This window comes from Myotis daubentonii, chromosome 19 (genome assembly GCF_963259705.1).
Source record: "Myotis daubentonii chromosome 19, mMyoDau2.1, whole genome shotgun sequence".
NCBI lineage: Eukaryota > Metazoa > Chordata > Mammalia > Chiroptera > Vespertilionidae > Myotis > Myotis daubentonii.
In genome coordinates, this window is record NC_081858.1 from 26,965,107 (window position 1) to 26,991,893 (window position 26,787).

The 26,787-nt window shown below is 52.5% G+C and overlaps 2 protein-coding genes, 1 long non-coding RNA gene and 1 gene segment (V, D, J or C); 3 read left to right on the forward strand and 1 right to left on the reverse strand.

Annotated features, from left to right (window-relative positions):
- Positions 1-515: 515 nt before the first annotated feature.
- Positions 516-17,550, reverse strand: LOC132222273 (solute carrier family 5 member 4). Its single transcript, XM_059677154.1, has 15 exons — positions 17,395-17,550; positions 16,154-16,225; positions 15,337-15,441; positions 15,165-15,224; positions 14,082-14,186; positions 11,487-11,592; positions 10,190-10,270; positions 9,792-10,012; positions 9,035-9,170; positions 7,507-7,614; positions 6,596-6,746; positions 3,743-3,911; positions 2,106-2,321; positions 1,579-1,681; positions 516-988 (listed from the first exon to the last, which is right to left on the reverse strand). The coding sequence occupies exons 1-15, from the start codon at positions 17,527-17,529 to the stop codon at positions 774-776; spliced, it is 1,983 nt and encodes a 660-aa protein (XP_059533137.1). The 5' UTR covers positions 17,530-17,550; the 3' UTR covers positions 516-773.
- LOC132222275 (uncharacterized) lies at positions 3,390-10,013 on the forward strand. The gene is made up of 2 exons (XR_009450168.1): positions 3,390-3,958; positions 6,563-10,013. It is a non-coding gene; the product is annotated as an uncharacterized LOC132222275 (long non-coding RNA).
- Positions 17,551-17,818: 268 nt separating the features above from the next.
- Positions 17,819-24,651, forward strand: LOC132222220 (immunoglobulin lambda-1 light chain-like). Its single transcript, XM_059677125.1, has 4 exons — positions 17,819-17,885; positions 20,270-20,584; positions 22,593-22,936; positions 24,637-24,651. Exons 1-4 carry the CDS (start codon positions 17,819-17,821, stop codon positions 24,649-24,651), a joined length of 741 nt encoding a protein of 246 aa, XP_059533108.1.
- A 233-nt stretch (positions 24,652-24,884) lies between these two features.
- Positions 24,885-25,415, forward strand: LOC132222221 (immunoglobulin lambda variable 6-57-like). The segment is given in 2 exon segments: positions 24,885-24,962; positions 25,087-25,415. Coding segments are annotated over 2 exon segments (375 nt in total).
- The last annotated feature ends 1,372 nt before the right edge of the window (positions 25,416-26,787 follow it).

Consider the following 26,787-nt stretch of genomic DNA (forward strand, 5'->3'; position numbering starts at 1 on the left):
GTGTCTATGTGTTATATGTATGTGTGTGCATATATATATACATATATACATATATATATATTGTTTTTGTGTAACCTTTCACCTTTTTTTCACCCAGTCCCCCTCCCCTGCTGTCAGTCTGTTTTATGTACCTGAGTCTGTTTGAACTGTACACTTGAAACAGATACATTTTATGATATGTGAATTATATTTTAATAAAGTGGTTTAAGACAATCAATGGCTCGATATGCTAAATTTTAGTGGGGGATGAGTTTATTGAAGGCAGAAACGAATAATTTCTAAAAAGCTCATAAAAATAGTCACCACGGGCATGTCCAGCTCTCTTCCCCTCAACTACTTGGAACCATTCCTATTTTTCAAGCCCCTGAGATCAGCGAGGTGAATTCAGGGAGACAATGTCGCTGTTTTCCTAATGAGGGGGTCCTAGGCGAGGCAGAGTAGGGGGAGGTAGTCCTTCTACGTGGAAATCTCTGGAAAGAGCAGGAAGCAAGTTTGACACAGGGCAATCTATCTGATGAGCTCCATACAAAAATAATTTATTCCCAAACTCTCCTAGTTTACACACACACATATGGAGTCAGCTCACCGGCTTTCTAAATGATCAACTCTTTCTCCACTGACACAAAGGAACAGCGAATGCTAAAAGTCATGCCTAGAGTTACTGGATAAAATTAGCAACTGCATATCTCCCTTTTGCATCGCAACAAACTCTACAGGAGAAAGATCAATGCTGTCCTCCGCTTCATACATCCTCTAGGGGCCCCCGGTGGGGTTCAGGCGAAATAGCCGTGAGCAAAGACGGCCACGGCCAGCAGCAGGATGGCGTTGACGTTCACCACGGTCCTCCAGAGGGGCTTCTCGGACGTGTCTGTCAGCTTCTTCTTCAGGGCTGCTTCCTCCTCTTTGCTCAGCTTGGGCCCTTTCCTCTGCAAACCGCAGAACGCCTCGTACGCTCTCCTGAAACACCCCGGCGTTTCCCCGGGCTCATCTGAACCAAAGAAAGATAAACAAATGATCACAAAGCTCGGGAAATCCAGGTCGTGCAGATGATGGCAAAGAATGACGACAACTACTTCTGTGCCTTCGAGGAATATCCCTGCGAAAACACATAACTCCAGTTATAGAAAAATGGAGCCCGGCCAGCGTGACTCAGTGGCTGAGTGTTGACCTGTGAACCTGGCGGTCACGGTTCGATTCTCGGTCAGGGCACATGCCCAGGTTGCAGGCTCGATCCCCAGTAGGGGGCGTGCAGGAGGCAGCTGATCAATGATCCCCTCTCATCATTGATGTTTCTCTCTCTCCCTCTCCCTTCCTCTCTGAAATCAATAAAAACATATTAAAAGAAAAATAGAAAACTTTTGCATAGCATAGAGCCCAATAAACAAAGTCAAACAAGTGCCAAGCTGGGGAAAACATTTGCATCTTATATCACACAGGGTGTGATATCCTTGTAGTAATGAGTTTCTTGAACTAGAGAACATCCTACAAACAACTCCCTGTAAACACACTAGAGCGATGAATCAACAGTTCAAAGCAAGAGAGAGAGAGTTCTCAAACCGAAGGCAAACCAGTCATTACCTTCATCAGCATCATCAGCAGCTTCTTCCTGTCTCTGCTCTTCTGCGTCTAAATCGATTCGCTCCTCTGTCCGATTCCGAAGAGCCCAGCACAGGCGATACAGCTGCCCAGAGACCACAGACAGACCCATGAGTGATGAGCAAGTGTTTACAATAACATAACAGCACATTTACTGTACAGTGCAAAAAATCCCACAGCGTGGGAAGACATACACAACAAAGAAGAGGTCTTCTACCACACTCATTCACCAAAGCACACTATTTTACATTATTTCTGGCCCGGCTGGCGTGGCTCAGTGGTTGAGCATCAAGCTATGAACCAGAAGGTCAGGGTTCAATTCCTGGTCAGGGCACATACCCGGGTTGCGGGCTCCATCCCCAGTGTGGGGTGTGCAGGAGGCAGTGGATCAGTGATTCTCTCTCATCATTGATGTTTCTCTCTCTCTCTCTCCCTCTCTTCCTCTCAGAAATCAATAAAAATATATTTAAAAGAATAAAAGGAGCATATAGCTGTGACTCCTCACTCACATGCACATCAGGAATGGGTTTTGTTAGCAGGGAAACTCCCAGGATGACCACGATGGAAACTGCAAAGAGAATCATGGCGAAGTAGAGGTAGTGCACGCCACAGATGATTTTGGGACAGTTACTGGCAGCCAGGCAGGTCCCTGTTCCGTAGGCAAACTCTGCAATCATACGAAACAGGCCGATCAGCAGTCCGACGATGAGACCCCAGAAGGCTCCCTGCGCGAGAAGCAAGAACAAAGCCAGGGGATTTAGAGGAGAGGAGAAGCTCATTCTAGGAGGTCATAATTACCACCCTTCCTGCTTTTTCCACTAAGCACTACACAGGGCCTGGCTGGTGTGGCTCCGTGGATAGAGCATCGGCCTCTGGACTGAAGGGCCCCGGGTTCGATTCCAGTCAAGGGCATGTACCGGGCTTGATCCCCAGCCCTGGTTGGGTGCCTACGGGAGGTCACCAATTGATGTGTCTCTCTCACATCGATGTTTCTCTCTGTCTCTCTCCCTCCTTTCCACTCTCTCTAAAAATCAATGGAAAGTTATCCTTGGATAAGGATTAACAACAACAACAACAAAGAACCAATCCATGGCTAACCTTGAGGGCAAGGCCGAAGCAGGGAAAGATGCCAATGCGTGTGGTTGCTAGTGGCCTGTTTCCCTCCGTGGCTTGAAACACCGTGATGGCACTGTTCATTCTCCAACTCGGGGCACTACAGGGACGCCCCGCTTTTCAGAAGTTTGCGTTATGCGCTACTTTGCTTTCACGAAAGACCTACGTGTTTTCACTAAAGAAAAGGAATTCCAAGAGGGTTTTTACTTTTTTGAAAAGAAGTCGAAAAGAGGCAAAATGCAGGGGAGCCATGAGAGTGACCCCGCCAAGCTCCTTCCCCAGAACCACACCCAGCAGCTCAGCGTCAGGCCGCCTAGCTTTGCGCTGTGCCTGTGAGCATCTCTGCTTCATCTTGATGTGTTCTGTGAGTCCGTTAGCAAGATGTGTCCTAATGTATCAAAAGCCTAAGAGAGGTAGGGCCCCTAGCTGGTGTGGCTCAGTGGATAGAGCGTCGGCCTGCAGACTGAAGGGTCCTGGGTTGGATTCTGTTCAAGGGCACAGGCCCGGGTTGTGGACTCGATCCCCAGTAGGGAGCAGGAGGCAGCTGATCAATGATTCTCTTTCATCATTGATGTTTTTCTCTCTCCCACTCCCTTTCTCTCTGAAATCAATAACATATATATATATATATATATATATATATATATATATATATATATATATAAAGCTTTTTTAAAAAGCATAAGAGAGGATATTTTTGGGGGGTCTGAAATTCTCAAAAAATTTCCATACAAATCAAGGGTACATGCCTCTTCACTTTATGCCATTTCGGCTTACGGATAGCGGAGGAAACCTGTACGGTCTACTTTGACCCAAGTTTAAGTTTACCGTGACTTTTCTGTTGTACATAGATTCAAACACTTGTGACTGATTTTGTAGCATGAACAGAACTCTGACTTATGTGACACAATTTGCAGAGTCGACGGGCCTTGAGTTGTATGAATTGGGTGGAAAGGATGCATCTTCCTCCCAGCGAGAGAAAGACGTTTCCCCCCACTCCAGCAGGAAAAGAAGTCCCCGCACTTCCACTCACCTGTTCATTGACTCGCTTGCAGAAGACGGCGAGCAGGAAGACAGCGGCGATCGGCGGCCCCAGGTAGCTAGAGATGGATTCTATGTAATGAAACAGCTGTCCGTTTTGAGACACTTGTACCAACGGGACCCACAAAATGCTGATGATAATTAACAGGATGATGAACAGCCTGGGAAGCAAACAAAAGGAAGGGATGATTAAACGGAAGCATCACTGGTACGTCCACTGTGCTTGAGTTCTTGAATGCATTCTTGCGGCCATTCATTGATTTTTTTCCTCCCCAAAGAAATTCAAGCTCCTTGAAACCTCATGCCAGGCCATTGCGTAGGACTATCTGTGAGTAAAATGCCGATAAAGCAATTGCTAGCCTATAATCAGTCATAATAACTTCAACAAGGAGATTAAGCATTTATAAAAACAGTTCCAATGTCAGCATTCCGTTAATAATTCTCTAATGCAGCTCATGCACTATAGCAATTAGAAAAAGAAACACACAGCACTAAGTCTAAGTAATCATTTGTAGGACACAGAAAGCAGACTCCTATTTTGGTCTTTTTTCCTAGCTGAGAGAAACTGAGTCAGGATGCGTTAGAATAAAAATATCCTCTGTCCCAGAATGCTGAGTGAACTGGCCAGAAATGCTAATTTGTGTGTTTTTGCTGCTTGAGTACTTTGGCAGGTATAAGGAATTGGTCAAAATATTGAGATGCAGCAAAAATCTATTCGGTTTTGTTCCTGGGGGTCAAGAGCAAAACCAAATAGGTTCATTTTTTAAAACTTTGCAATATTCTTCTGTGCTTGTGATATGAATAAACAGATAATAATAATTTACGGGACTCTCTGTAAAAGGCCATGGCTTGTCTGTGCTCACCGGAGACAGAAAGGTGGGAGTTGGGGGAACCGGGGACAAGCATTTGGGCGGGAGACTGAGGCACAGGGCCTCATTTAAGCTCTACAAAACTTCTGCAACCTTGCAATGACTAAGTGTGATAAACCACGGGCGGTCCGAGCACAGGGTCCAGAACACAGTAAAGATTCAAGAAATAACACCTCCTATCGTTATTGTCATCATCATCCGAAAGCAAACGGTGTGTGTCCTGGGCTCTCTTATCTTCAGCTGTTTTCAGCTGTTTGCTGTCACACGCAGAATAAAATCCAAAGTCCTCTTATGGCCGGAATAGCCCTGCGTGATCTCCCGACCCCCACCTTTCTGATTTTGTTTCCTATCGCTCTCACGGGCCAGCCTCACCCCTTGCTGTCCTCACACACACCCCACACGTGACTGTGGAGGGCTGCAGGCAGCACTGACTGCTCCTTCACACTGAGCCTCGGGGCTCCCCCCACACTCTCCCCAGGGCTCTGCTCAAAGCCACTTCTTCCGTGAGGACCCCCTGAGCACCGTGTTAAGTTAGTCTCCATCCTTTAATCCTGCTCTAATTTTCTTCCTAGCCGTTTTTAAAATATATTTTTATTGATTTCAGAGAGGAAGGAAGAGGGGGAGAGAGAGAGAGAGAGAGGGAGGGAGGGAAAGAGAGAGAGAGAGAGAGAGAGAGAGATCAATAATGAGAGAGAACCATTGATCAACTACCTCCTGCACGCCCTCCACTGGGGATCGAGCCCACAACCCAGGCATGTGACCTGACTGGGAATCAAACCTGTGACCTCCTGGTTCATAGGTGGATGCTCAACCACTGAGCCATGCCAGCTGGGCATCTTCCTAGCATTTTTTGTCACCATATATAGAATATATTTATGATCTGTCTTCCCCACCAAGGCATAAATCCCAGGAAGCATGAACTTATTTTTCATATATATATGCCATTTTTTCATATTTGTATTCCTGGAGATAGTAGGCATTTAATAAGATAGAGAGGAAAAGAGAAACTCATTAACTGATCATTGAGACTTAGAGGGGACTCATAACCAAGATCGTTGAACCATCCGTGGACTACTGCATCTTGGACCTACTGAATTCTAGCCCAGCATTTTTCTACCACAGAAACCCAGAGCCTATGGTCTTCCTCTCCTGTAGCATTTATCCAGAGTCACGATCTGGACCAACCGAGCCCTCGGAATTTCTCCAAGTGCTTTATTTACCAAAGCGACTGTTACTATCTCCAGCAATGCATCGTCTTTTAATGAGGAGGTTAGTTTCTCTTGACTCCCCATTTTTAAAGAATGCAGTTGGTAAACTCATCTGTGGTAGTGTGTGGAGGTCCCTCATCTGTTACTTCCTGCCTGTGATATGCATGGAAACTTCTAGAGATGATGCCTTAACCTGTGAGAGTAGATGGAAACTTTAGGCCCCATGAAAGACATTGATGGGATTTCACGAAGATGTGGTTGGGAGCGGGTGTGACGGGAGGAATAAAGAGACAATCAGAGGCATTTGGAAATCTGAAAAAGAAACTATTTCCTTGCCCTAACCGGTTTGGCTCAGTGGATAGAGCGTCGGCCTGTGGACTGAAGGGTCCCAGGTTCGATTCCGGTCAAGGACATGTACCTTGGTTGCAGGCACATCCCCAGTAGGTGGTGTGCAGGAGGCAGCTGATCGATGTTTCTCTCTCATCGATGTTTTTAACTCTCTATCCCTCTCCCTTCCTCTCTGTAAAAAATCAATAAAACATATTTTTTTTTAAAAAAGAACAAAAGAAACTATTTCCTTGGTACGTATGGCCCCAAATTTTGTATCTAGAAAAAGATAGAGTTGGGTTAAATGTCCTCTAATGTTCCTTTACCCACTTCAGAGCTCTATGAGTAGTTTCTCTGAACCCCCAAATGAGGAGGCTCTATTTCACTTTGATGTCTCTACCTTTGCAGAGAAATTTAAGACAGAAACCAGGCTTCTCTCACCGCCCAGCGATCAGGAGCTCTCTCTCCGAGGCCTGCTTCCGGATCTTCGTGTAGAGGTCCATGGTGAAGAGGGTGCTGGCGCTGTTGAAGATGGAGGTCAGGGAGCTCATGAGAGATGCCAACATGACTGACAGCATCAGGCCTCGCAGCCCTGCGGCCGGAAGAGGAGGCAACCACGAGTTAGGAACTGGACGCCACGAGCTGTGATCACTTGCCAACCAGACGGCCATTCAAAGGTAAAATGTCATACGGACTGTTTACTAACTGATGTGCCCATGGATACATGCCATCGTGTAGCATTTTCTGCATATTTCCTGGTGATTCTCAGAATTATTGACAAGTAAAAATTGCATGTATTTAAGGTGTGCAACATGATGTTTTGGTAGATACATCATGTGAATGGTTACCAGAGTCAAGCTAATTAACCCAGTCATCACATCACATAGTAACTAATACCTTGTTTTGTTGTGAGAATACTTGAGATCTATTTTCTTAATAAATTTCAAGTACACAAGACATTATTATTAACTGTAGTCTTTATGCTGTGGTCTCCAGAACTTATCCATATTATAACTGAACGTGTGTACCCTTTGACCAATATATTCCTATTTCCCCATTCCCCATCCCCTGGCAACCACCATTCTACTTTTCTGTTTCTTTAGATTCCACATATAAGTGACATCATGCAGTATTTGTCTTTGAGAGAGATATATCGATTGGTTGCCTCCCACACTCACTGGGAGCAGTGACTGGGGGCGGAGATGGAACCTGCAACCCAGGTACAGGCCCTAAACTGGGACTCAAACCTGAGACCCTCTGGTTCATAGGCCGATGCTCTAACCATTGAGAAACACCGGCCAGGGCTCATCACACTTTCTTTACCCATTTACCTGAGCAGGACATTTTCTTACCGTCAGGCATCAGTTCCATCACCAGCATTGGGTAGGCATAGTTAGTGCAGCCGACTTCAGTGCCACAGTGTTTCACACACTCAGAGGGGACAACACAGGCCACCTTCTCTGAAGAGGAATTCAGAGAAGTGGGTTCAGTGAGTGGGGCCCAAACAGGTAAGACCTACAACCATTGGCCGCAGAGACAAGTGGGAAGGTCATGAGTTAGAGGAAAGACGTTTGCCTGGAAATTGAGGCTCAACTTTGAACAGCAGGCAATCGATCTGCTTCCTCTTTGGCTAGAATACACCTTTCCAAGTGTCACAGCTGTAGCTCCCCTGGCACTGGCCTGTGGGGCAGGCTCTGCCTTGGGATGCGGCCCACCTAGAGCATTAGAGGGATCGATTCCCCCTCCAGAAAAGCTGCAAGAGCATACGTCCTCCCAGGAGCACAGAACTCCACAGATCAAACAGCAGCAACACAGCACTCAGGCAGCTGGTCCTGTGTGCAATCATTCAGCCAGCGTCTTTCTCCCACATCTAAGAAGAGGTGCCACGTGTGATGCTGGGGTGACTGCCCCTGGTGAGATGATGCCTCATTCATTGTGGCAGTTGCACAATACCTGGCTGATATTCTAGCTAAAATGACATTATGAAAACAGATAGAAAAATGGGATATAAAAAGCCACCCAGAATTCTAACACCTTTGTACAAGGGCTTCTCTTAGTTTATTATTCCTTTCTAATCCTTTTCCGGAGAGAAATGTGTTTATGGCACAACTACGGTCATTGTTGCGGTGATATTTTATAGTCTGCTGTTTACATCCAACATGATGACGTCAGCATGGCCCCACGTTTTGAGATTGTGAACAATCCTATCTTTGGCTACTCCCTGGATATCTATCCGTTCTTTATTGCTGTAGACAACAACAGAATGTTGCAATAAGCAGGAATATCGCTCACTTGATTCTCCTCTTAACAGGTTTTCAGGAAAATAAACACGCTTTCTCCAGGCCCAGTTGAGAAAACATGAAGTGAGGTTAGTGCTATCTGATGGATTGTCCTAATAAACACCAGCCGTCTCAGATTAGGCAAGAAATATTCTGTGTTTCCTTCACTCCTCATAATACATTTTTTTTAAAAAGAAAAGATGTCAGTTTATTTTTATTTATTTATTTTTGTTAATCCTCACCTGAGGGTATTTTTCCATTGATTTTTTTTAGAGAGCGTGGAAGAGAGAGGGAAAGACAGAGAGAAACATCGATGTGAGAGAAACACATCGATGGGTTGCCTCCTGCACGTGCCCCGACCAGGGCCCGGGCTGGGGAGGAGCCTGCAACCAAAGTACATGCCCTTGACCAGGATCGAACCCGGGACCCTTTGGTCTGCAGGCCAATGCTCTATCCACTGAGCCACACTGGCGAGGGCATCATAAAGATTTTTAAGGGAGATTTTCAACATTAGCAGTTACTCTTAGCTGACTTAAAACATCTTAAAACCACGATTCGTAATTCAAGCATAAACGATGGGAACTTATGGCTCTGGACTTGCCTGTGTACAGGATGCGGCTGATCATTCCTGGCATCACCATGAGGAACATGGGCAGCAGCTTCAGGTACCCACACATGATGCAGGCGGCCTTCACGTGGGACATGTCCTTGCCGGAGAGGCAGCGCTGCACGATGACCTGCCGGGAGAACACGCCTCGTCATGGGACAGCCGGAGGATGCGTCACGGGAGGGGAGCGCCTCTTCAGAGACTAGCGTGCCGATGAGAAGTGGGATGGTGACGAGAGAAGAATGAGCTTCGGAGGAAAATCCGGATTTGGACCCCTGCTCCTCCCACAGGAGCATTTGACTTCTGTGAGTTTCAGGTTTCTCATCTGTAAATAAGGTTCTTTCTTTCTTTTTGTAAAAATAGTATATTGATATTGACGACAGAGGGGAAGGGAGAGGGAGAGAGAGATGGAAACATCAATGATGAGAGAGAATCATGGATCAGCTGCCTCCTGCACGCCCCCTCCTGGGGATCGAGCCTGCAACCCGGGCCTGTGCCCTGATCCGGAACCGAACCCGGGACCCTTCAGTCCGCAGGCTGACGCTCTATCCACTGAGCCAAACTGGCCAGGGCAAAGTGTTTGACTTTTTAAATGATGAAACTAGATGATTTTCTAGGAGAAGAAAAAGAACAACATAAAGGTATTCACACATACACTCACACACACACACAGTCACACACACACACGGCACGCACATACACCCACACACACTCAGTCACACACACACACATGCACACGCACACGCTTTACCTGATCTGTGCACCAGTACCACGCAGCCACGATGGTCATTCCTATGATCATTCCCGGCCACGGAATGTCCCCGGTGACAGCGTCTCGGAAAATGTGGAAGGAGTCTGGCCGAGGAGTGTAGCACGCGGGGCTAATTGTCAGGTTGTCCCCTTCGACTATGGACGGGATGGCGTTCATATACTTCTCCGTGAAACTCTCATAGCCTCCGACTTCGGCAAATGCTGCAACGGCGTCGGGTACAAGACCGTGTTCCCCAGAAACGTGAGACACCCATTTCCCTAACCACCCCTCCGTGGTGGGAGGCACTCCGGCACCTCCCATCGGCCTGGTCGTGTTCTCAGGATCCACAGTCCCCTGACTTCCACCCCCACGGCCCCGGTCACACGGCCATCACTTACCAAACCCCATGAGGATGAACGAGCCGATCAGCATGATGATGGTTTGGAGGGTGTCGGTGTAAATAACCGAGGCCAAGCCGCCTGTGGAGAGAAGAAAAGAGCCAGGGGGTTTGACTCAGGCGCCCTCCCCTACTTGCCTTCGCCTTTAGGTTCCTAAACACCGGAAATGACTCCGCAGAAAACAGATCAGAAGCTCTGGTGGCATCATCATCATCATCTCCTTGGAAGGTGTGTCTCTCATTGGTCCCCCTGTCTTCCTCGCCTTGCCTCCACTCAACGTTGCTATGAATTATGGTAGAGTTCTACCTTTGTGTGCGCTTTTGACTATTAAGTAGGGGGAAAGGCCAGGTTTTAATATCATGAAAATCTCCCATAATAACCCCTCAGTTCGCTCTATTTAGCACAGGATACCTGCTCTGAAGAAGTGGGCGAAGCCATTTCTGTTCCAGCGTTGGAACAGACCATTGTTTCATTAGTGGAATACCGTATACTACTGTTGACCCGCGTTTTGCGGCAATGTCGTATAACCACCGCCACCAATAACAACGTCTCTTTCAACTCTAGACTCCCTGGGCGCTTAGCCACCAAGTCAGAGTCAGAAAGGAGAATCCAACATTTCTTTTATGAGAGGGTCTCGGGGAAACAAGATGGAGCCTGCAAACAGGGGATCCAGGCCCTCACCGCTCACGGACTCTGAAACACGCGCTCGTGGCATAACGTGGTTCCGGAACTGTCTTGCTTGTGCAAGCTTTTATCTTTTCTTTATTTTTTTTCCAGCGGAGCTGGGAGAGTTTACTTTGCATCAGCTGGTGTGCGTGAGACACCCCACCAATGTGTCTGGTTCGTTGAAACCTGTGTGGATTGCCGCCGCATACCTTCTCCCCACGATCAACCCTCCGCTCCAGCCTCCCTTTTCTGATGCTGCCTCTCAGGGCCCCCATCATGCCCAGGTATTCATCTGGGCCCTGCGTGGGTTTGCCAGTCTCATGTTTGAGCTGCTGTGTCATCCTGGCCTCCCGTGGGTGTGACACACTGAATTCCAGATGCCAGTCTGGGCAGGCAACACTTCGTTGAGCCCAAATAGCGTCTCCCTGTCCCACCCATCACATCGTCATCCTGGATCAAGGTGATCATAACTGATACAGGACCCGCTTTCCTACGCTCTGGCTGTGTTTCTAGGCTGCGCCTGACTCTGAGCGGAATAAAGGGAGAGCCTTACCTTGGGAGCGACAAGGCTAACGCTCAGGTGACACGAGCAGAAGGTAGCATGGCCGAGCTAAGCACACAGTGGACTCACCAGTGATGGTGTAGATGGCGGTGATAGCCAAGAGGATGAAGATCGCCAGGTAGAGGTCCAGCCCCAGAGCCAGCTTGATGAATATGGCTCCGGAGAATATGTCTGACTATAATGAGACAGGCAGGGCCATCAGCCCATAGCTTCAATCTCTCTCTCTTTTTTTTTAAAGTTTATTTTTATTCATCTCAGAGAGGAAGGGAGAAGGAGAGAGATAGAAGCATCAACGATAAGAGAGAATCACGGATCAGCTGCCACCCGCACGCCCCACACTGGGGATCAAGCCCGCAACCAGGGCATGTGCCTTGTCCGGGAACGAAACCATGACCTCCTGGTTCATAGGTCTACACTCAACCACTGAGCAACACTGGCCGGGTCCATAGCTTCAATCTCTTTGCCTATCTCTCCTTCCATTGAACTCCCCTAGCCCAACTCCAACCCTGGCTAAATCCAGTTTCCCACTTACTCTGTGCCTGCACCTAGGGATGTTTCTTCTGTGTTTCTAACTAACATGCTTACATGCCATTTCCCATGTTTTTGTTATGTTTTGGTTTCGAGTGAGGTGAGGGGAAGGGATACGGGGGCAGGATTCAGAATCCGAAGCAATAGAGGCAGATTCCTTTGGAGAACCTGGGTTCGGAAGGGGTGTCACAGGAGATGGGAGATGTTTTCCTCCCTAAGATTTGAAATGAAACCTGGGGCAGGAGGACTGGGAAGGCTGTCCTGTCCTCACTCCTCATCGTGATCGGTTTAACCAGTAACCAGGACCCAATCTGTTATCAGAGTGTAATAGCAAGAGTGCACAGAAGGCTGTGCGCAAGATTAATCATTATTAATAGCACTTAAAACATGACCTTGTAGGTAAGGATGGACTCCGGCTACTGTACCTTCTCAGCCGACCACAGACCCTGCACAGTCAGTCACACACATGCCCCTGACCTTCCTGCTCCTCCATTCAGCTCCCATCATTCCATCTCGCCCCCGCCCCCCACAACCGGATCCTTCTGCCACCGGAGGCTGCATCCCGTGGGCCCCTTCGGCCACTCACATTCTGCCCCAGCGCCTGGCTCATGCCCTGGAGGACGGCAAAGCTGTAGAGGTCAGAGCCAGGGGAGGGCTGGGAGGTCACTGAGCCCCGCCCACCTGGGGAACATGGCGAGCCCCTCGCTTCCCTTGGCCCCTCCTCTTTCCTGGCCTGGGGGTTGTGTAATCCCCCAGCACCCCATGCAGATGACTTCCATTCCCACCCGCTCTCCTGGGCATCCACAGCATGCCTTCCGTGCTTGTCCACACACTCCACTCAAGCTCACGCTGACTATATCTGCAGCTATTATCATAAAGTACTAACAATCTTATGGTTAAATTGTTTTTATTTAAGTGTGTTTTTTATGTTAATCCCCACCGAAGGATATTTTTCTATTAATTTTTATTTTATTTTTAAAAATATATTTTTATTTATTTCAGAGAGGGAGAGAGAGAGAAACATCAATGATGAGAGAGAATCATTGATTGGCTGTCTGCTGCGCGCCCCACACTGGGGATCGAGCCCGCAACCCAGGCATGTGCCCTGACTGGGGATCGAACCTGGGACCCTTCAGGCCGCAGGCTGATGTTCTATGCACTGAGCCAAACCGGCTAGGGCTTTCTATTGATTTTTTAGGAGAGAGCAGAAGGGAGGGGGAGAGACACAGAGAGAGACACACACATCGATTGGTTGCCTCCTGTACATTCCCCAACCGGGGCCAGGGAAGGAGCCTGCAACTGAGGTACGTGCCCTTGACTGGATTCGAACCTGGAACCCTGTGGTCCACGGGCTGATGAGCCACACTGGCTCGGGCTCTGGTTAAATTCTTAACTCCTTAACCATGTGGTGAACTCCTAGCGCACAGGGATCCTCTCTCTCCCGGGCTCGGGGCACCACATGCACAGGAAGCGCTGGGAGATGCTCACACTGCACCAGGCGGGCTCAGCCCCTCATCGGAGCAGCTGGCTCACTTCCAGCCACGACTCTGCTCCACAGCAGAGTGACGGGGGTGTGGGGGGGGGGGAGGGGGAGTCAGCTTCTCCCTCAGGAGCGGCCCAGACTCTGCACCCCGGGCCATAACCTCATGAGTCACTGATGTGCCAGCAGCAAGCCGTTACTCTGTCTTTGTTTTCTACACGTGCTGCTGACTCTTCAACCTCCTCTCTGCTTTCCTCCCTGATTATCTCCAAGGAAATTAATTAAACACACACACACACACACACACACACACACACACAACTTTAGAGTTCTTTCAGCATGTATTTGTGAAATATATTGTGTAGGGGCAGCTTTAGATTAAAAAAGAAAAAAGTAAGGGCCCTGGCTGGTGTGGTGCTGTTGGTTGGGTGCCATCCTGTGCACCCCTGCCGGTTAGATTCTTGGTCAAGGGCACAAGCCTGGGTTGCGGGTTCGATCCCCAGTGTGGGGCGTGCAGGAGGCAGCTGATCCATGATTCTCTCTCATCATTGTTGTTTCTCTCTCCCTCCCTCTCCCTTCCTCTCAGAAAGCAATACAAGGATATATTATTTAAAAGCATTCTTGCAAAGCTGAACACGCCAGGAGCACGGACTCACCGAGATCCTCAAAGCCACGCAGATGAAGAGGGAGAGGACGGAGAGGTAGATCTGGAGCCGCTTCCCCCCGAAACGCTTCTTGAGGTACTCGGGCATGGTCATCACCTGCGGAGACAGGCAGGGGCTCACTGGCCCAGCTCATTCGGTCCCTCCACGCTCACCGAGCACGCGGGGCCGGCAGGCCTGTGGCGCCTCGGGAAACCGAGGGGAGGGAGGCATCGTCTCTCGGGAAAGCAGCAAAGCCGGGTGGACACGGGCGCTGGGATCGGACAACCTTGGGACGGGCTCGCAGCGCCCGCACTGACTAGAAATGTAACATTTAGCGAGTGACCCTCCTCCTGGACTCCACGCTTCTCATCTGTCAAGTAGGGTTTTCATGGGACGGTAGATGTAAAATACCCGCGCCACCGCCAAATGCCCGGCAAACGCACGATGGATAATTTTTATGATTTTCACACTGTCATGTGACAGTCTACTTAAAACATTACTTGCAGCCTAGCCGGGTGCAGCTCAGCGGTTGAGCATCGACCCAGGAACCAGGAGGTCACCGGTTTGATTCCCGGTTAGGGCACAGGCCCGGGTTGCGGGCTCGATCCCCAGTGTGGGGCGTGCAGGAGGCAGCCGATCCATGGTTCTCTCTCATCATTGATGTTTCTCTCTCTCTCTCTCCCTCTCCCTTCCTCTCTGAAATCAATAAAAACATGTTAAAAAACAAACAAACAAAAGGCCCAGAGAGACAGAGCAGGCGGAAGGGAAGCCACCACGGCTGCGGTCCATCCCACCCCTCATCACAAATGAAACCGCTTCGCAGGTGTCGGAATAGCACGGATCAGGAGGAAGGAAAATGGCCCGAGTTGGGGAGGACGTGGGCGAGTGGGAGCCCCCACGGCGGGGAAGGCCTGGGAGCAGGTGGCCGAGCTGTTCGCCGGAGGAGCCCGGCAGCAGGCAGTGAGTGGCTCTGGGTCATTGTAAACCCAGAGACCCTGCAACAAACGGTCTCACCCAGGTCTCCCGGCTGAGCAGGGAGAATGAGCGTGTAAGTGGATGCCGACCAGGCGTGCCCACGGCCCCGCGGGTACTCACGCCTGCCTTGATGTATATGGGGACAAAGAACCAGCCGAGCACCAGCAGCAGCACCAGGGCCTGCAGGAAGCCAAGCAGAGAGGGTGGCGTCAGAGGCCTGGCCTGGGGGCCGTGTCGCCTCACGGCCTCGGAGTCTGCGGCAAGTCCCCGCTGACTGTCAGATGTCACTTACATTCCACTCAAAGACTGCGGTGGCGATGCCCGAAGCCGCCCCGGTGCCCGCCAGCCCCACGAAGTGGCCGCTGCCGATGTTGCTGGCGAAGAGGGAGGCGCCCATCTGGAATCCGAGAGCACAGACGCGGGTCAGAGTTAACGGACTCCAATCGGGCTTCCGACCCGCAGGGACACTCGGCGATGTTCCCGTGGCTACCCCTGAGGCCAGGAGCCCGCCCGCTACAGCCCGTGGGCTGAACCCGGTGTCCGTAGGGTTGGTGCGCCAAAAGCATTTCTTCCGTTTCTGAATGGTTAACAAGAAAGCTAGCCCAGTGGGCATGGCTCAGTGGTTGAGCGTCGACCTATGAACCAGGAGGTCACGGTTCGATTTCCGCCCGTCAAGACACAGGCCCGGGTTGTGGGCTTGATCTCCAGTAGGAGGCGTGCAGGAGGCAGCTGATCAATGATTCTCTCTCATCATTGATGTTTCTCTCCCTCTCCCTCCCCCTCCCCCTCCCCCTCCCTCTCTCCCTCTCCCTCTCCCTCCCCCTCTCCCTCTCCCTCCCCCTCCCCCTCCCCCTCCCCCTCTCCCTCTCCCTCTCCCTCCCCCTCTCCCTCTCCCTCCCCCTCCCCCTCCCCCTCCCCTACCCTCCTCCTCCCCCTCCTCCTCCCCCTCCCCCTCCCCCTCTCCCTCTCCCTCTCCCTCTCCTTCTTCTCCCTCCCTCTCTGAAAAAAGAATGAGCACACCCAATGTTTTCTTTATTCTTACACACACACACACACACACACACACACACACACACACACTTCATCTCCCGGAAGCTCTGTCCACTCACCGGCCACCAGACCATGTCCCGGCCTGCCAGGAAGAAGCCCCCAACGGTGCCCCGGTTGGTCTTCAGCATGGCCTGCGTGGAGGGAAGACGTGGGGCGGTCAGACCACAGCCGCCACCCCAAGGTGCCCCCGGCGCCGGGTCACGGTGCCGATGAAACGGACCCTTTCCAGGTCCCCAAAAGAGAGAAACATTCTCCTGGAGACTGCGACGTAGCACCGACGTTTAAAGGATCAAACCAGAAACCCGGGGACTTCAGGGATGATATTCCTCAGCGTTCGTCCTAACTGCTCTGGTTGGTTTCATTTAGGAAGACAGTGGGGGAGATAGCTGTAATGCTGCCCACAGTGCGAAACAGGAAAACGCTGTGCGTGAGGTGTCTCTGAAGCTGTGTGCGGAAGGAAATCCGTAGCCTTCAATCCGTTACCAAAAGAAAGAAGGGGCATCTGTGAATTAAGCATCCAACTCAACTGTGGTAGAAAGTGAGAAAATAACAAAGGGAAATAAGAGAAGTGAGATAAGAAAAACCATGGCGCCCGGCCAGCGTGGCTCAGCGGTTGAGCATCGACCTATGAAGTAGGAGGTCAGGGTTGGATTCCCGGTCAGGGCACATGCCCGGGATGTGGGCTTGATCCCCAGTGGGGGACACGCAGGAGGCAGCCGATCCATGATTCTCTCTCCTCATTGATGTTTCTATCTCTCTCTCCCTCTCCCTTCCTCTCTGAAATCAATAAAAAGATATTAAAAAATAATGCCCTTATTCAATCTGCTGTGTGCTGGAGATGCTGAACAGATGAAGCCTGGAGTCCCCCGGGCTGGCCCCGTGCACAGGATGGGGTGGTTAGGAGAAGAGAGTCAGCCAGTGTCAGCATTACTGATGTCGCCCTGGCCGGTTTGCTCAGCGGATAAAGCCTTGGCCTTCGGACTGAAGGGTCCCAGGTTCAATTCCAGTCAAAGGCACGTGCTTGGGTTGCGGGTTCGATCCCCAGTAGGGGGTGTGCAGGAGGCAGCCGATCCATGATCCTCTCTCCTCATGGATGTTTCTATCTCACTCTCCCTCTCCCTTCCTCTCTGAAATCAATAGAAATATATTTAAAAAGAAGAAGAAGAAAGTGATTCTGAGAGGAGGACAATGACATCGGTGACAGCTGTGAACGTTCTCAGCTTCGTCACTTTTCCCCCCCTTAGATGTTTCACCCCAAGCCACGCGCACCCCCCCAAACCGCCTCTGGGCTCCTACGTACCCACAGCCCGACAGCCATCACCACCACGAAGTAGATGACAATGACGGAGATGTCGGCGGCGTTTCGGATGCGCTCTGACATCTCGGGGGGGCCCGGGGTCCCGGTCACGGTGCTGGGGCTCACGGTGCTGGCCATGGCTGCGGGCGGTGCTGTCCCCATGCCCAGGAGGGGCCCTCTCCTTATATGAGCTCTGGGTTAATCATCAGCCTCGAGCAGGTGGGGCGCGCTATCAGGACCGGCTCCTGGGCACGGGACCTTTAAACCTTCTCTGATGCCCTGAGACCCTGGCCCTCCGGCCGGCAGAGATGGTCTGACGGCGTGTGGGAATGAGGGTGAGATTGGAGGTGCAGAGTGGGGTGCACCCTGCGTGGAAAGACAGGGTCTGTAAGAAGAGGTGGCCAGGTTGGGTGAGGATTAGGGAGCGATGACAGAGGACAAGGAGGAGAAGGACAGCGGCGAAAAGGCCAGAAAAGAATCAGCAGGGACAGCGGGTAAGAGTCCCTTACGGATCAGATAAGACTCCTGACCAAGGAATTCCAACTTCGAAAGTGAAACTGCCTGGCCGGCGTGGCTCAGAGCTTGAGCATCCACCTATGAACCAGGAGGTCACGGTTCCATTCCCGGTCAGGGCACGTGCCCAGATTACGGGCTCGACCCCCAGTAGGGGGCCTGCAGGAGGCAGCCGATCCATGATTCTCTCTCATCATTGATGTTTCTAGCTCTCTCTCTTTCTTTCTCTCCCTTCCTCTCTGAAATCAATTAAAAAATATTTTTTAAAAGAGAAAGTGAAGTGAATTATGCAATCCATGGGTCCCAAGGCCCCATATTCTTCTGGAACAAGTAATCTAAATTGGCTTGATATGACACAGCAGGAAAAGGTGTAAGGAAAGAGATAAACCGAGGGAAGAGCTGGCAGGCCTCTGTGCTCACTGCCGATATGCCTACCAGCAGAAGCACCTCGCCTGTGCCCTCTTGGTTTCGACTGGGCCTGAGCCTGGCAGAGGCATTTCCCCCGCTGTTTTTATTTCTCCCCTGGCGACAACCTGTGAGGACCCTCCTGCCCGCTTCCGAGACTGGGTCCTAAAGCAGCGGTCCCGTGAGGAGCCTTCGACTGCTGCCACGTCCTGGTGACGCAGGCTGGCTGTCCCCTTCAGCTCGTTGGTTTATTACACTGGATTCTGCTCCCCTCCGCTCCCTTCCATTATGAATATCTGGCTGCCTGTGCTAACAGGGTGAGAAGTGGTCATTATGCTGATCTGTTAGGACCCTTTGCCCAGGATGGGCTGACTCATGGCAGGTGTAAGAAGGGTGTCAGGGTGTCAGGGACAACATCCTCTGTATGAGGAGGAGCAGCCACAAAGAAACATGGTGTGGCCCACAACAAAAGCCTCCAAGAAATGTGAAACCCAGAATGTGGAGGGAAAAAGTGACCCTGCAGGGTGATCTGAGCATAAATCCCTCACTCAGCGGCTGGTGGTGGGTAGTCATACCCCAGGCGTATACATCCTTTAGTAAAAGAATTACCTTTGGCCCTAACCGGTTTGGCTCAGTGGATAGACCGTTGGCCTGCAGACTGAAGGGTCCCAGGTTCGATTCCCGTCGGGGGCATGTACCTTGGTTGCGGGCAGATCCCTACGAATCTGCACATGCAACTCAGGACATGAAAGGTCTGGTGGAAAGTCCTCCTTTGAAATTGCCCCTGAGTGTGAGGAGTGCGAGGAGCAGAGGAATCCAGGCCATGGTGCTCGCAGCCCTGAGCCCACAGTGGGGCTGGGCTGCCCAGGCCTCCTTTTCTCCCCCACCCTCTGCACGTCACCCACTAGGGATCGAGCCCACATCCCGGGCATGTGCCCTGACTGGGAATCAAACCGTGACCTCCTACTTCATAGGTCAATGGTCAACCGCTGAACCATGCTGGCTGGGTGCCATGGATTTTCTAATCTCACTTCTCTTATTTCCCTTTGTTATTTTCTCACTTTCTACCACCGTTGAGTTGGATGCTTAATTCACAGATGCCCCTTCTTTCTTTGGTAATGGATTGAAGGCTATGGACTCAGTGTGTTCCCAGGAAATTCCCTGAGTAGCCCTGTGAGTCCCAGTAACCAGAGGAAGGTGTCCCTGGGCTGTGACGTCGGACATGAGGGTCACTGTGCACTGACTTTTGCACCATCTTCACTGGAGGGGAAACCAATCAATCTGTCCTGTGTGTCCATGATGGCTCCTCCCACAGACGGGACTCCTCCTGGGAGTGAGGCGCTGCAGGGAGGCTCCAGGGCATCAGAGTCACAGGACCTGGGACCAGGCCAGGACGTGGGGCCAGAGACAGTCCCCTCTGAGCTGCAGGACCAGCTGGGCTCTCAGCTCAAGGCCAAGGGCAGGTGTGTGCTGCCACCAGCAGGGGGCGCTGTGGGACCATCCTGTGGTCCCAATGTAGCTGCACATAAAGGACCTTAACCATCAGGAACGTGGGCCTGTGGCTGGGCCCTGTGCTCAGTGATGTGCTGTCTCAGCAGGTGCTTCCTCCCAGGCCCCCCCCAAAGGGTGAGCCCACCTCCATGCACCTCAGTCTGGGGTGTGAGCTGAGCTCCAGCCCCAGGGCCCAGGGAAGGGCTGGGCAGTCCCTGGAGAGACGCCCATTTGCATGGCAGCCCCTCCCCTGGCAGAGGGTGGGGGAGAAAAGGAGGCCTGGGCAGCCCAGCCCCACTGTGGGCTCAGGGCTGTGAGCACCATGGCCTGGACTCCTCTGCTCCTCGCGCTCTTCTCTCACTGCACAGGTAGGGACAGGCCTGGGACCCGGCTTCTTCCCTTCCTGCTCAGGCTCCTGGGAAACGTCCCCTGGTCCCTGCCCATCACTGACAAGTGTCTGTGTCTGCAGGGTCCCTCTCCCAGCCGGTGCTGACTCAGCCGCCCTCCCTCTCTGCATCTCCGGGAGCCACAGCCACACTCACCTGCACCTTGAAAGGTGGCTCCAATGTTGGCGTCTATAACATAATCTGGTATCAGCAGAAGCCAGGGAGCCGTCCCCGATATCTCCTGAGATATAAATCAGACTCTGACAAGCACCTGGGCTCCGGGGTCCCCAGCCGCTTCTCTGGATCCAAAGATGCCTCGGCCAAAGCGGGGCTCCTGCTCATCTCGGGGCTGCAGCCTGAGGACGAGGCTGAGTATTTCTGTGCTGCAGAACATGGTGGTGGGATCGACTATGCTTACACACAGTGTCCCATATGACGAGGAAGTGAGACCAAAACCCCTGGGCCAAGAGGTGGTGCCTCTGAGCCTCCATTAGGGAGAAGCTTCTGTGGGGGCCTCTGCCTGGAGATGGTGTTGGACCCACAGTTAAAGGGCCAGTCCCACCAGGTGCCACTCGCAGGTGGGAGGTCCCAGGTTTCACACAACCTCTTGGCCATACAGCAAAGGTTCCCAGGACCCCTCCCTTCGGTTCGATGAATTTGCACCTGAGCCCTCTCCACTTCAAGCGAATGGGGGGCAGGTGTGAGGCTTCCAAGCTTCTGATCCTCCCCGGCCTCTCCAGTGGCCCGTCCTCACCCAGGAGCCCACCCAGCGTCCCCTCATCAGCAAAGGCCGCCTGTCCCCCCAGGGAGTGACAAGGGTTCAGGAGCCTGTGCCGGGGCCAGGGGCCGAGACCAGCGTAAGTTTCCTGTCAGCTCACATCCTGTGTCAGCACCTGCACATGGTCACCCAGACAGCCATGCTCCCCACACATTAATGTCATGTGTGTGAACCCTGTGTCACCACTGACCCATCCTGTCTGATATGTTAGTGTCCACCCTGGTCATGGACACCACCTTCTCCTTCTCTGATCAAACCCACAGAAGGTTGGTCACAACCAGCACAGACTCTCAGTGCCACCCTCCCTCCCCCTCCTCCCTCCTCTGCTGCTGCCTCCCTCACCCCCTCCTCTCCCTCGGGCTCCTCAGCTCTTAACTCCATCCTCACGGGAGGGTTTCAGGGAAAAATGACAAGTTTCTGCTGTGTTTTCCATTCAGTGAGGTTGTGATGGTTTCTGCGGTAACTGCCCAGACGTTCACGACGTCTGCACACACAGCACAATCTCATATTTGTCACAAAATAGGACAATGAGTCAGAAAGTACAGTAGATAAAGTTTTATTTAAATATAAAAATTTTTTAGGACAACTAAGAAAATCCTAACAGGAAACACAGGACACAGAAATGCTGATCAGTGCACACGTGATAAAAAGTCAGTTCCTGAAATGAAGGCGCTGTGACACCTTCCACTGGCCACTGTGAGGCCTGAGGAGCCATGATGTGTCTGAGTCCATCGCATCAGATCTCTGTGAACCTGCACATGCAGCTCATGACCTGAAAGGTCTGGTGGAAAGTCCTCCTTTGAACTTGCCCCTGAGTGTGTTCCTGGGAAATTCCCTGAGCAGCCCTGTGAGTCCCAGTAACCAGAGGAAGGTGTCCCTGGGCTGTGACGTTGGACATGAGGGTCACTGTGCACTGACTTTTGCACCATCTTCACTGGATGGGAAACCAATCAATCTGTCCTGTGTGTCCATGATGGCTCCTCCCACAGACGGGACTCCTCCTGGGAGTGAGGCGCTGCAGGGAGGCTCCAGGGCATCAGAGTCACAGGACCTGGGACCAGGCCAGGATGTGTGGCCAGAGACAGTCCCTCTGAGCTGCAGGTCCAGCTGGGCTCTCAGCTCAAGGCCAAGGGCAGGTGTGTGCTGCCACCAGCAGGGGGCGCTGTGGGACCATCCTGTGGTCCCAATGTAGCTGCACATAAAGGACCTTAACCATCAGGAACGTGGGCCTGTGGCTGGGCCCTGTGCTCAGTGATGTGCTGTCTCAGCAGGTGCTTCCTCCCAGGGCCCCCCCAAAGGGTGAGCCCACCTCCATGCCCCTCAGTCTCGGGTGTGAGCTCCAGCCCCAGGGCCCAGGGAAGGGCTGGGCAGTCCCTGGAGAGACGCCCATTTGCATGGCAGCCCCTCCCCTGGCAGAGGGTGGGGGAGAAAAGGAGGCCTGGGCAGCCCAGCCCCACTGTGGGCTCAGGGCTGTGAGCACCATGGCCTGGACTCCTCTGCTCCTTGCGCTCCTCTCTCACTGCACAGGTAGGGACAGGCCTGGGACCCGGCTTCTTCCCTTCCTGCTCAGGCTCCTGGGAAACGTCCCCTGGTCCCTGCCCATCACTGACAAGTGTCTGTGTCTGCAGGGTCCCTCTCCCAGCCGGTGCTGACTCAGCCGCCCTCCCTCTCTGCATCTCCGGGAGCCACAGCCAGGCTCACCTGCACCCTGAGCAGTGGCTTTAATGTTGGTGGTTACTGGATAGCCTGGTACCAGCAGAAGCCAGGGAGCCGTCCCCGGTATCTCCTGGCCTATAAATCAGACTCAGATAAGAACCAGGGCACCGGGGTCCTCAGCCGCTTCTCTGGATCCAAAGACGCCTCGGCCAATGCGGGGCTCCTCACCATCTCGGGGCTGCAGCCTGAGGACGAGGCCGACTATTACTGCGCTACGTATCATAGTGGTGCTCACAGTGTCTCAGATGACGAGGAAGTGAGACCAAAACCCCTGGCTCCCGCGGTGATGACTGTCTACCCTTGGGTGTCAATCACAGGAGCCCATGCAGAGTCACCTCTTCAGAGCAAAATGTCTGCCCGTCCCCCAGGGAGTGACAAGGGTTCAGGAGCCTGTGCCGGGGCCAGGGGCCGAGACCAGCGAATGTTTCCTATCAGCTCACATCCTGTGTCTGCACCTGCACATGGTCACCCAGACAGCCATGCTCCCCACACATTAATGTCATGTGTGTGAACCCTGTGTCACCACTGACCCATCCTGTCTGATATGTTAGTGTCCACCCTGGTCATGGACACCACCTTCTCCTTCTCTGATCAAACCCACAGAAGGTTGGTCACAACCAGCACAGACTCTCAGTGACACCCTCCCTCCCCCTCCTCCCTCCTCTGCTGCTGCTCCCTCACCCCCTCCTCTCCCTCGGGCTCCTCAGCTCTTAACTCCATCCTGACGGGAGGGTTTCAGGGAAAAGTGACAAGTTCCTGCTGTCATTGAAAAATTAAGAAATATTAAAGGTAAAACAGAAAGAAGAAGAGGGAACTTTCCCTGGAATAATCTGCTTTTTTACCGCCCTGTCCACCCTAAAGGGAGGGTTTCTCAGGCAACAGCTCACTTCTCCAGCATCGTTCCACTTGCTTCTTATTTATTTACTGAATTATTCCCCTTAAGATATCAGTGTCTACAGCACACTGAATATATTAACATTAGTCACATTAGTCCCTAGAGGGTTTCAGGGAAATGTGACAAGTTCCTGCTGTCAGTGAAAAATTAAGAAATATTTAATGTAAAAAAAGAAGAAGAGGTAACATTGCCTGGAAAAATTTGCTCTTTAAACTCCCTGTTCACCCTAAAGGGAGGGTTTCTCAGGTAACAGCTCACTTCTCCAGCATCGTTCCTTTTGCTTCTTATTTATTTACTGAATTATTCCCTTATACGGTGTCTGTGTCTACAGCACACTGACTGTGTTAACATTACTCACATTAGGCCTTGGCCAGATTTGCTCAGTGGGTAGAGCATCAGGCTACTACCAAAGGGCCCCTGGTTCGATCAGGTCAAGGGCATGTACCTCCGTTGCAGGCTCTTTCCTGCCTGGGCCCTGGTCAGGACTCATGCAGGAGGCAACCAATCAATGTGTCTCTCTCACATCGATGTTTCTCTGTCTCTCCCTCTGTCTCCCACTCTCTCTGAACATCAATGGGAACATACCCTCGGGTGAGGATCAACAAACACACACCAATCTGAGTCCCATTGGAAGTGGTCGCAGCTCTGGCCACACAGGCTTCTAAATCCCTGTGACCAGCCAGCGGCCAGGGCAGAGGACAGGAAGTCAGAGCCATGGACAGGCCAGAGCGTGACTGCGGAAGGAGGGGCAGGAGCCGCGGGGCCCTCTAGGGGCTGTGGCAGTCCCCATGCAGGAATATTAGGGCACCACCGAGCCAGAGCCGGGGACTGTGCAGGGAGAGGGGCGGCCAGAGGGAAGTGGGGCCAGACCTCCACGACCAGCCCTTTCCTGGGCAGGGCTGCCAGGGGGGCGCAGGGCTGCCAGGGGGGCACGGGGCTGCCAGGGGGGCGCAGGGCTGCCACAGTCCACTCTGAGCCCAGCTGTGTGCGCCTGGCCTGCACCCTCTCCTCATGCTTCCCTCTCACTCCCCAAGGGCTGACCTGTGCCCTGTGTCCCCCAGGCGGCGCTGTGGTAGAAGCCCCTGCTGGCTGCTCCCCAGTAGCTCAGCTGTGCCCCCTCCCGCCCCGCCCCCAGCCTCAGGCAGGGCTTCTGTGGGAATAAGGCCCCATCTCAGGCTTTTCTCTCTGGTGGAACCAAGGCCAAGTGTGAAGGAGGAGCTGAGCAGCCTGCAGACAGGGGAGATTTGCATGGAGCCCCCCCCTGGGGATCAGGGCTCATAAGAAGGTGAGGGCTCAGCCTGGCTGTGCGGCTCAGGAAGCAGAGTGTGGGGCGTGTGCACCATGGATTGGGCTCCCCTTCTCCTCGCCCTCCTGGCTCACTGCACAGGTGCTGCCTGAGGGGGGTCTGGGGGGGCACCGGTTTGCCACCCGGGAGCATGGCCTCTCCCTCCCTCCCTGGACCAGGGGTCTGTGCTGTCCTCTCTGATGTCTGTGTCGCCCCCTCCTTGCAGGGTCCTGGGCCCAGTTTGTGCTGACTCAGCCCCCCTCTGTGTCGGGGTCTCCGGGACAGAAGGCCGTCATCTCCTGCACCCGCAGCAGCGGCAGCATTGGGGACAGCTATGTGCACTGGTACCAGCAGCGCCCGGGCAGGGCCCCCACCATGGTGATCTACGAAGATGATGACAGACCCTCGGGGGTCCCCGATCGGTTCTCTGGCTCCATCGACAGCTCCTCCAACGCGGCCCACCTGACCATCTCGGGGCTGCAGCCCGAGGACGAGGCCGACTACTACTGTCAGTCCTATGGTGGTGGCTATAAGCACACAGGGCTCCAGGCTTAGGAGGAAGTGAGACAAAATCTCCCCAGAGCCTGGGTCCTGGGGCTGCCTTCACCTGCCCCACCAGGGGGTGCTCTCTGCTGCCCCTGCTGGAACGTCTGTGCTGAGACCACAGGCTCTGAGCCCCTCTCTGTCACTCAGACCTCCGCGTGTCTTGATGGATGAGCCCTGTTTCCTGTGCAGCCACTCCCTGGGGCTGGGCTAGTTCAGAACAGGGTTTCTGAGCCTCCGCACAACTGACAATGGGGTGGGGGCGAGGCCTGGGGAGGGGGCTGCTCTGCGCGTGCGGGGCATCTGGAAGCTTCCTGTGGGCTCCACACAGAAGATGCAGTAGCTCCTCTTCTCTAGGTTCTGACTCATAAAAACACCTCCTGACGTTTCCAAATAGCCCCTGAGGGTGCCAAATCACCCCAGTTTGAGAAACACTTTGTTGAAAGCACATGTTCTCAGCTATTAGGCAGCCTTTGACCTTCAGGCCTGTTCATGCCCATCAGCTGGATGGAGACTGTATGTGGCATCTCCCTGTGCCTGTGTGTTCCCACCTGTCAGACCAAACAGTGACACAAACTCACCTGAGGTCAGAGAACTGTGACCCAGTCACGTGCAATCTCCTCTCGTCCAGAGTGTGCGCGCCATTTCTGGCCAAACTAGGAGCACACTTAACAGTTAAAACTTACCCAATGCACATCCATGGACACGCTCCATCCTCCTTTATTCTCTCAGGGAGGAGGTCACACATGAGATAAAGGACGAATGACCTCATGACCAGGTCTCCCACCTGCGAGTCTCCATATTCGTGGGGGTCCCAGAGAGCAGACAGGAGGGGCAGGCGGGTGAGGAGCCAACAATGAGGGTGGAAGCCAGGACGCTTCCTCGGGCACATGACCTGCCGAGCGCAGGGCTGACAATCGACTGCTCACATTCGACTGAACGTACAGTCTGTCAGGTCACCGGATGTCCCATGACACTCACACACGCTTCAGGCCCACCGTGGGAACAATAAAGGATAATATTCATTTCTTGAACCCCAAGTCCCACAGAGGAGCTGGGGCAGGGGGTGGGGGGGAGTTCATGAAGGAAAAACAAAGGGTTTGATTCTGTGTGAATGAACACAGGATTGCACACTGTGACATGGGGGAAGGAAACTGGGAAATGATTGTCTGAGGGCATATGGGCTGGTCTAGCCTTTATTCTGCTCCAACATGTCACCCATGTCGCTCACAGCTCCATGCATAGGAATCCCTGTCCCTCCTTCACTCTTCCAATTGGCACCACAACCAGCTTCCTATCCATCCTGAGGTGACAACACACAATCAACCGCCCACAATTTCACTGCATCTATACACACATCACAATCTCACATTTGTCACAAAAA

Bases quoted from the DNA above. Each gene is read 5' to 3' on its own strand.
- LOC132222273 (XM_059677154.1), bottom strand. From the start codon at position 17,529: ATGGCCAGCACCGTGAGCCCCAGCACCGTGACCGGGACCCCGGGCCCC. The intron at 15,225-15,336 runs GTAAGTGACATC...GGCTTCCTGCAG, and splicing joins CCGCAGTCTTTGAGTGGAAT to GCCCTGGTGCTGCTGCTGGT. The intron at 1,682-2,105 runs GTGAGTGAGGAG...GTCTCTGGGCAG, and splicing joins AACCCATTCCTGATGTGCAT to CTGTATCGCCTGTGCTGGGC.
- LOC132222220 (XM_059677125.1), top strand. From the start codon at position 17,819: ATGACAGAGGACAAGGAGGAGAAGGACAGCGGCGAAAAGGCCAGAAAA. The intron at 17,886-20,269 runs GTAAGAGTCCCT...CTGTGTCTGCAG, and splicing joins AGAATCAGCAGGGACAGCGG to GGTCCCTCTCCCAGCCGGTG. The intron at 20,585-22,592 runs GTGGGATCGACT...CTGTGTCTGCAG, and splicing joins CTGTGCTGCAGAACATGGTG to GGTCCCTCTCCCAGCCGGTG.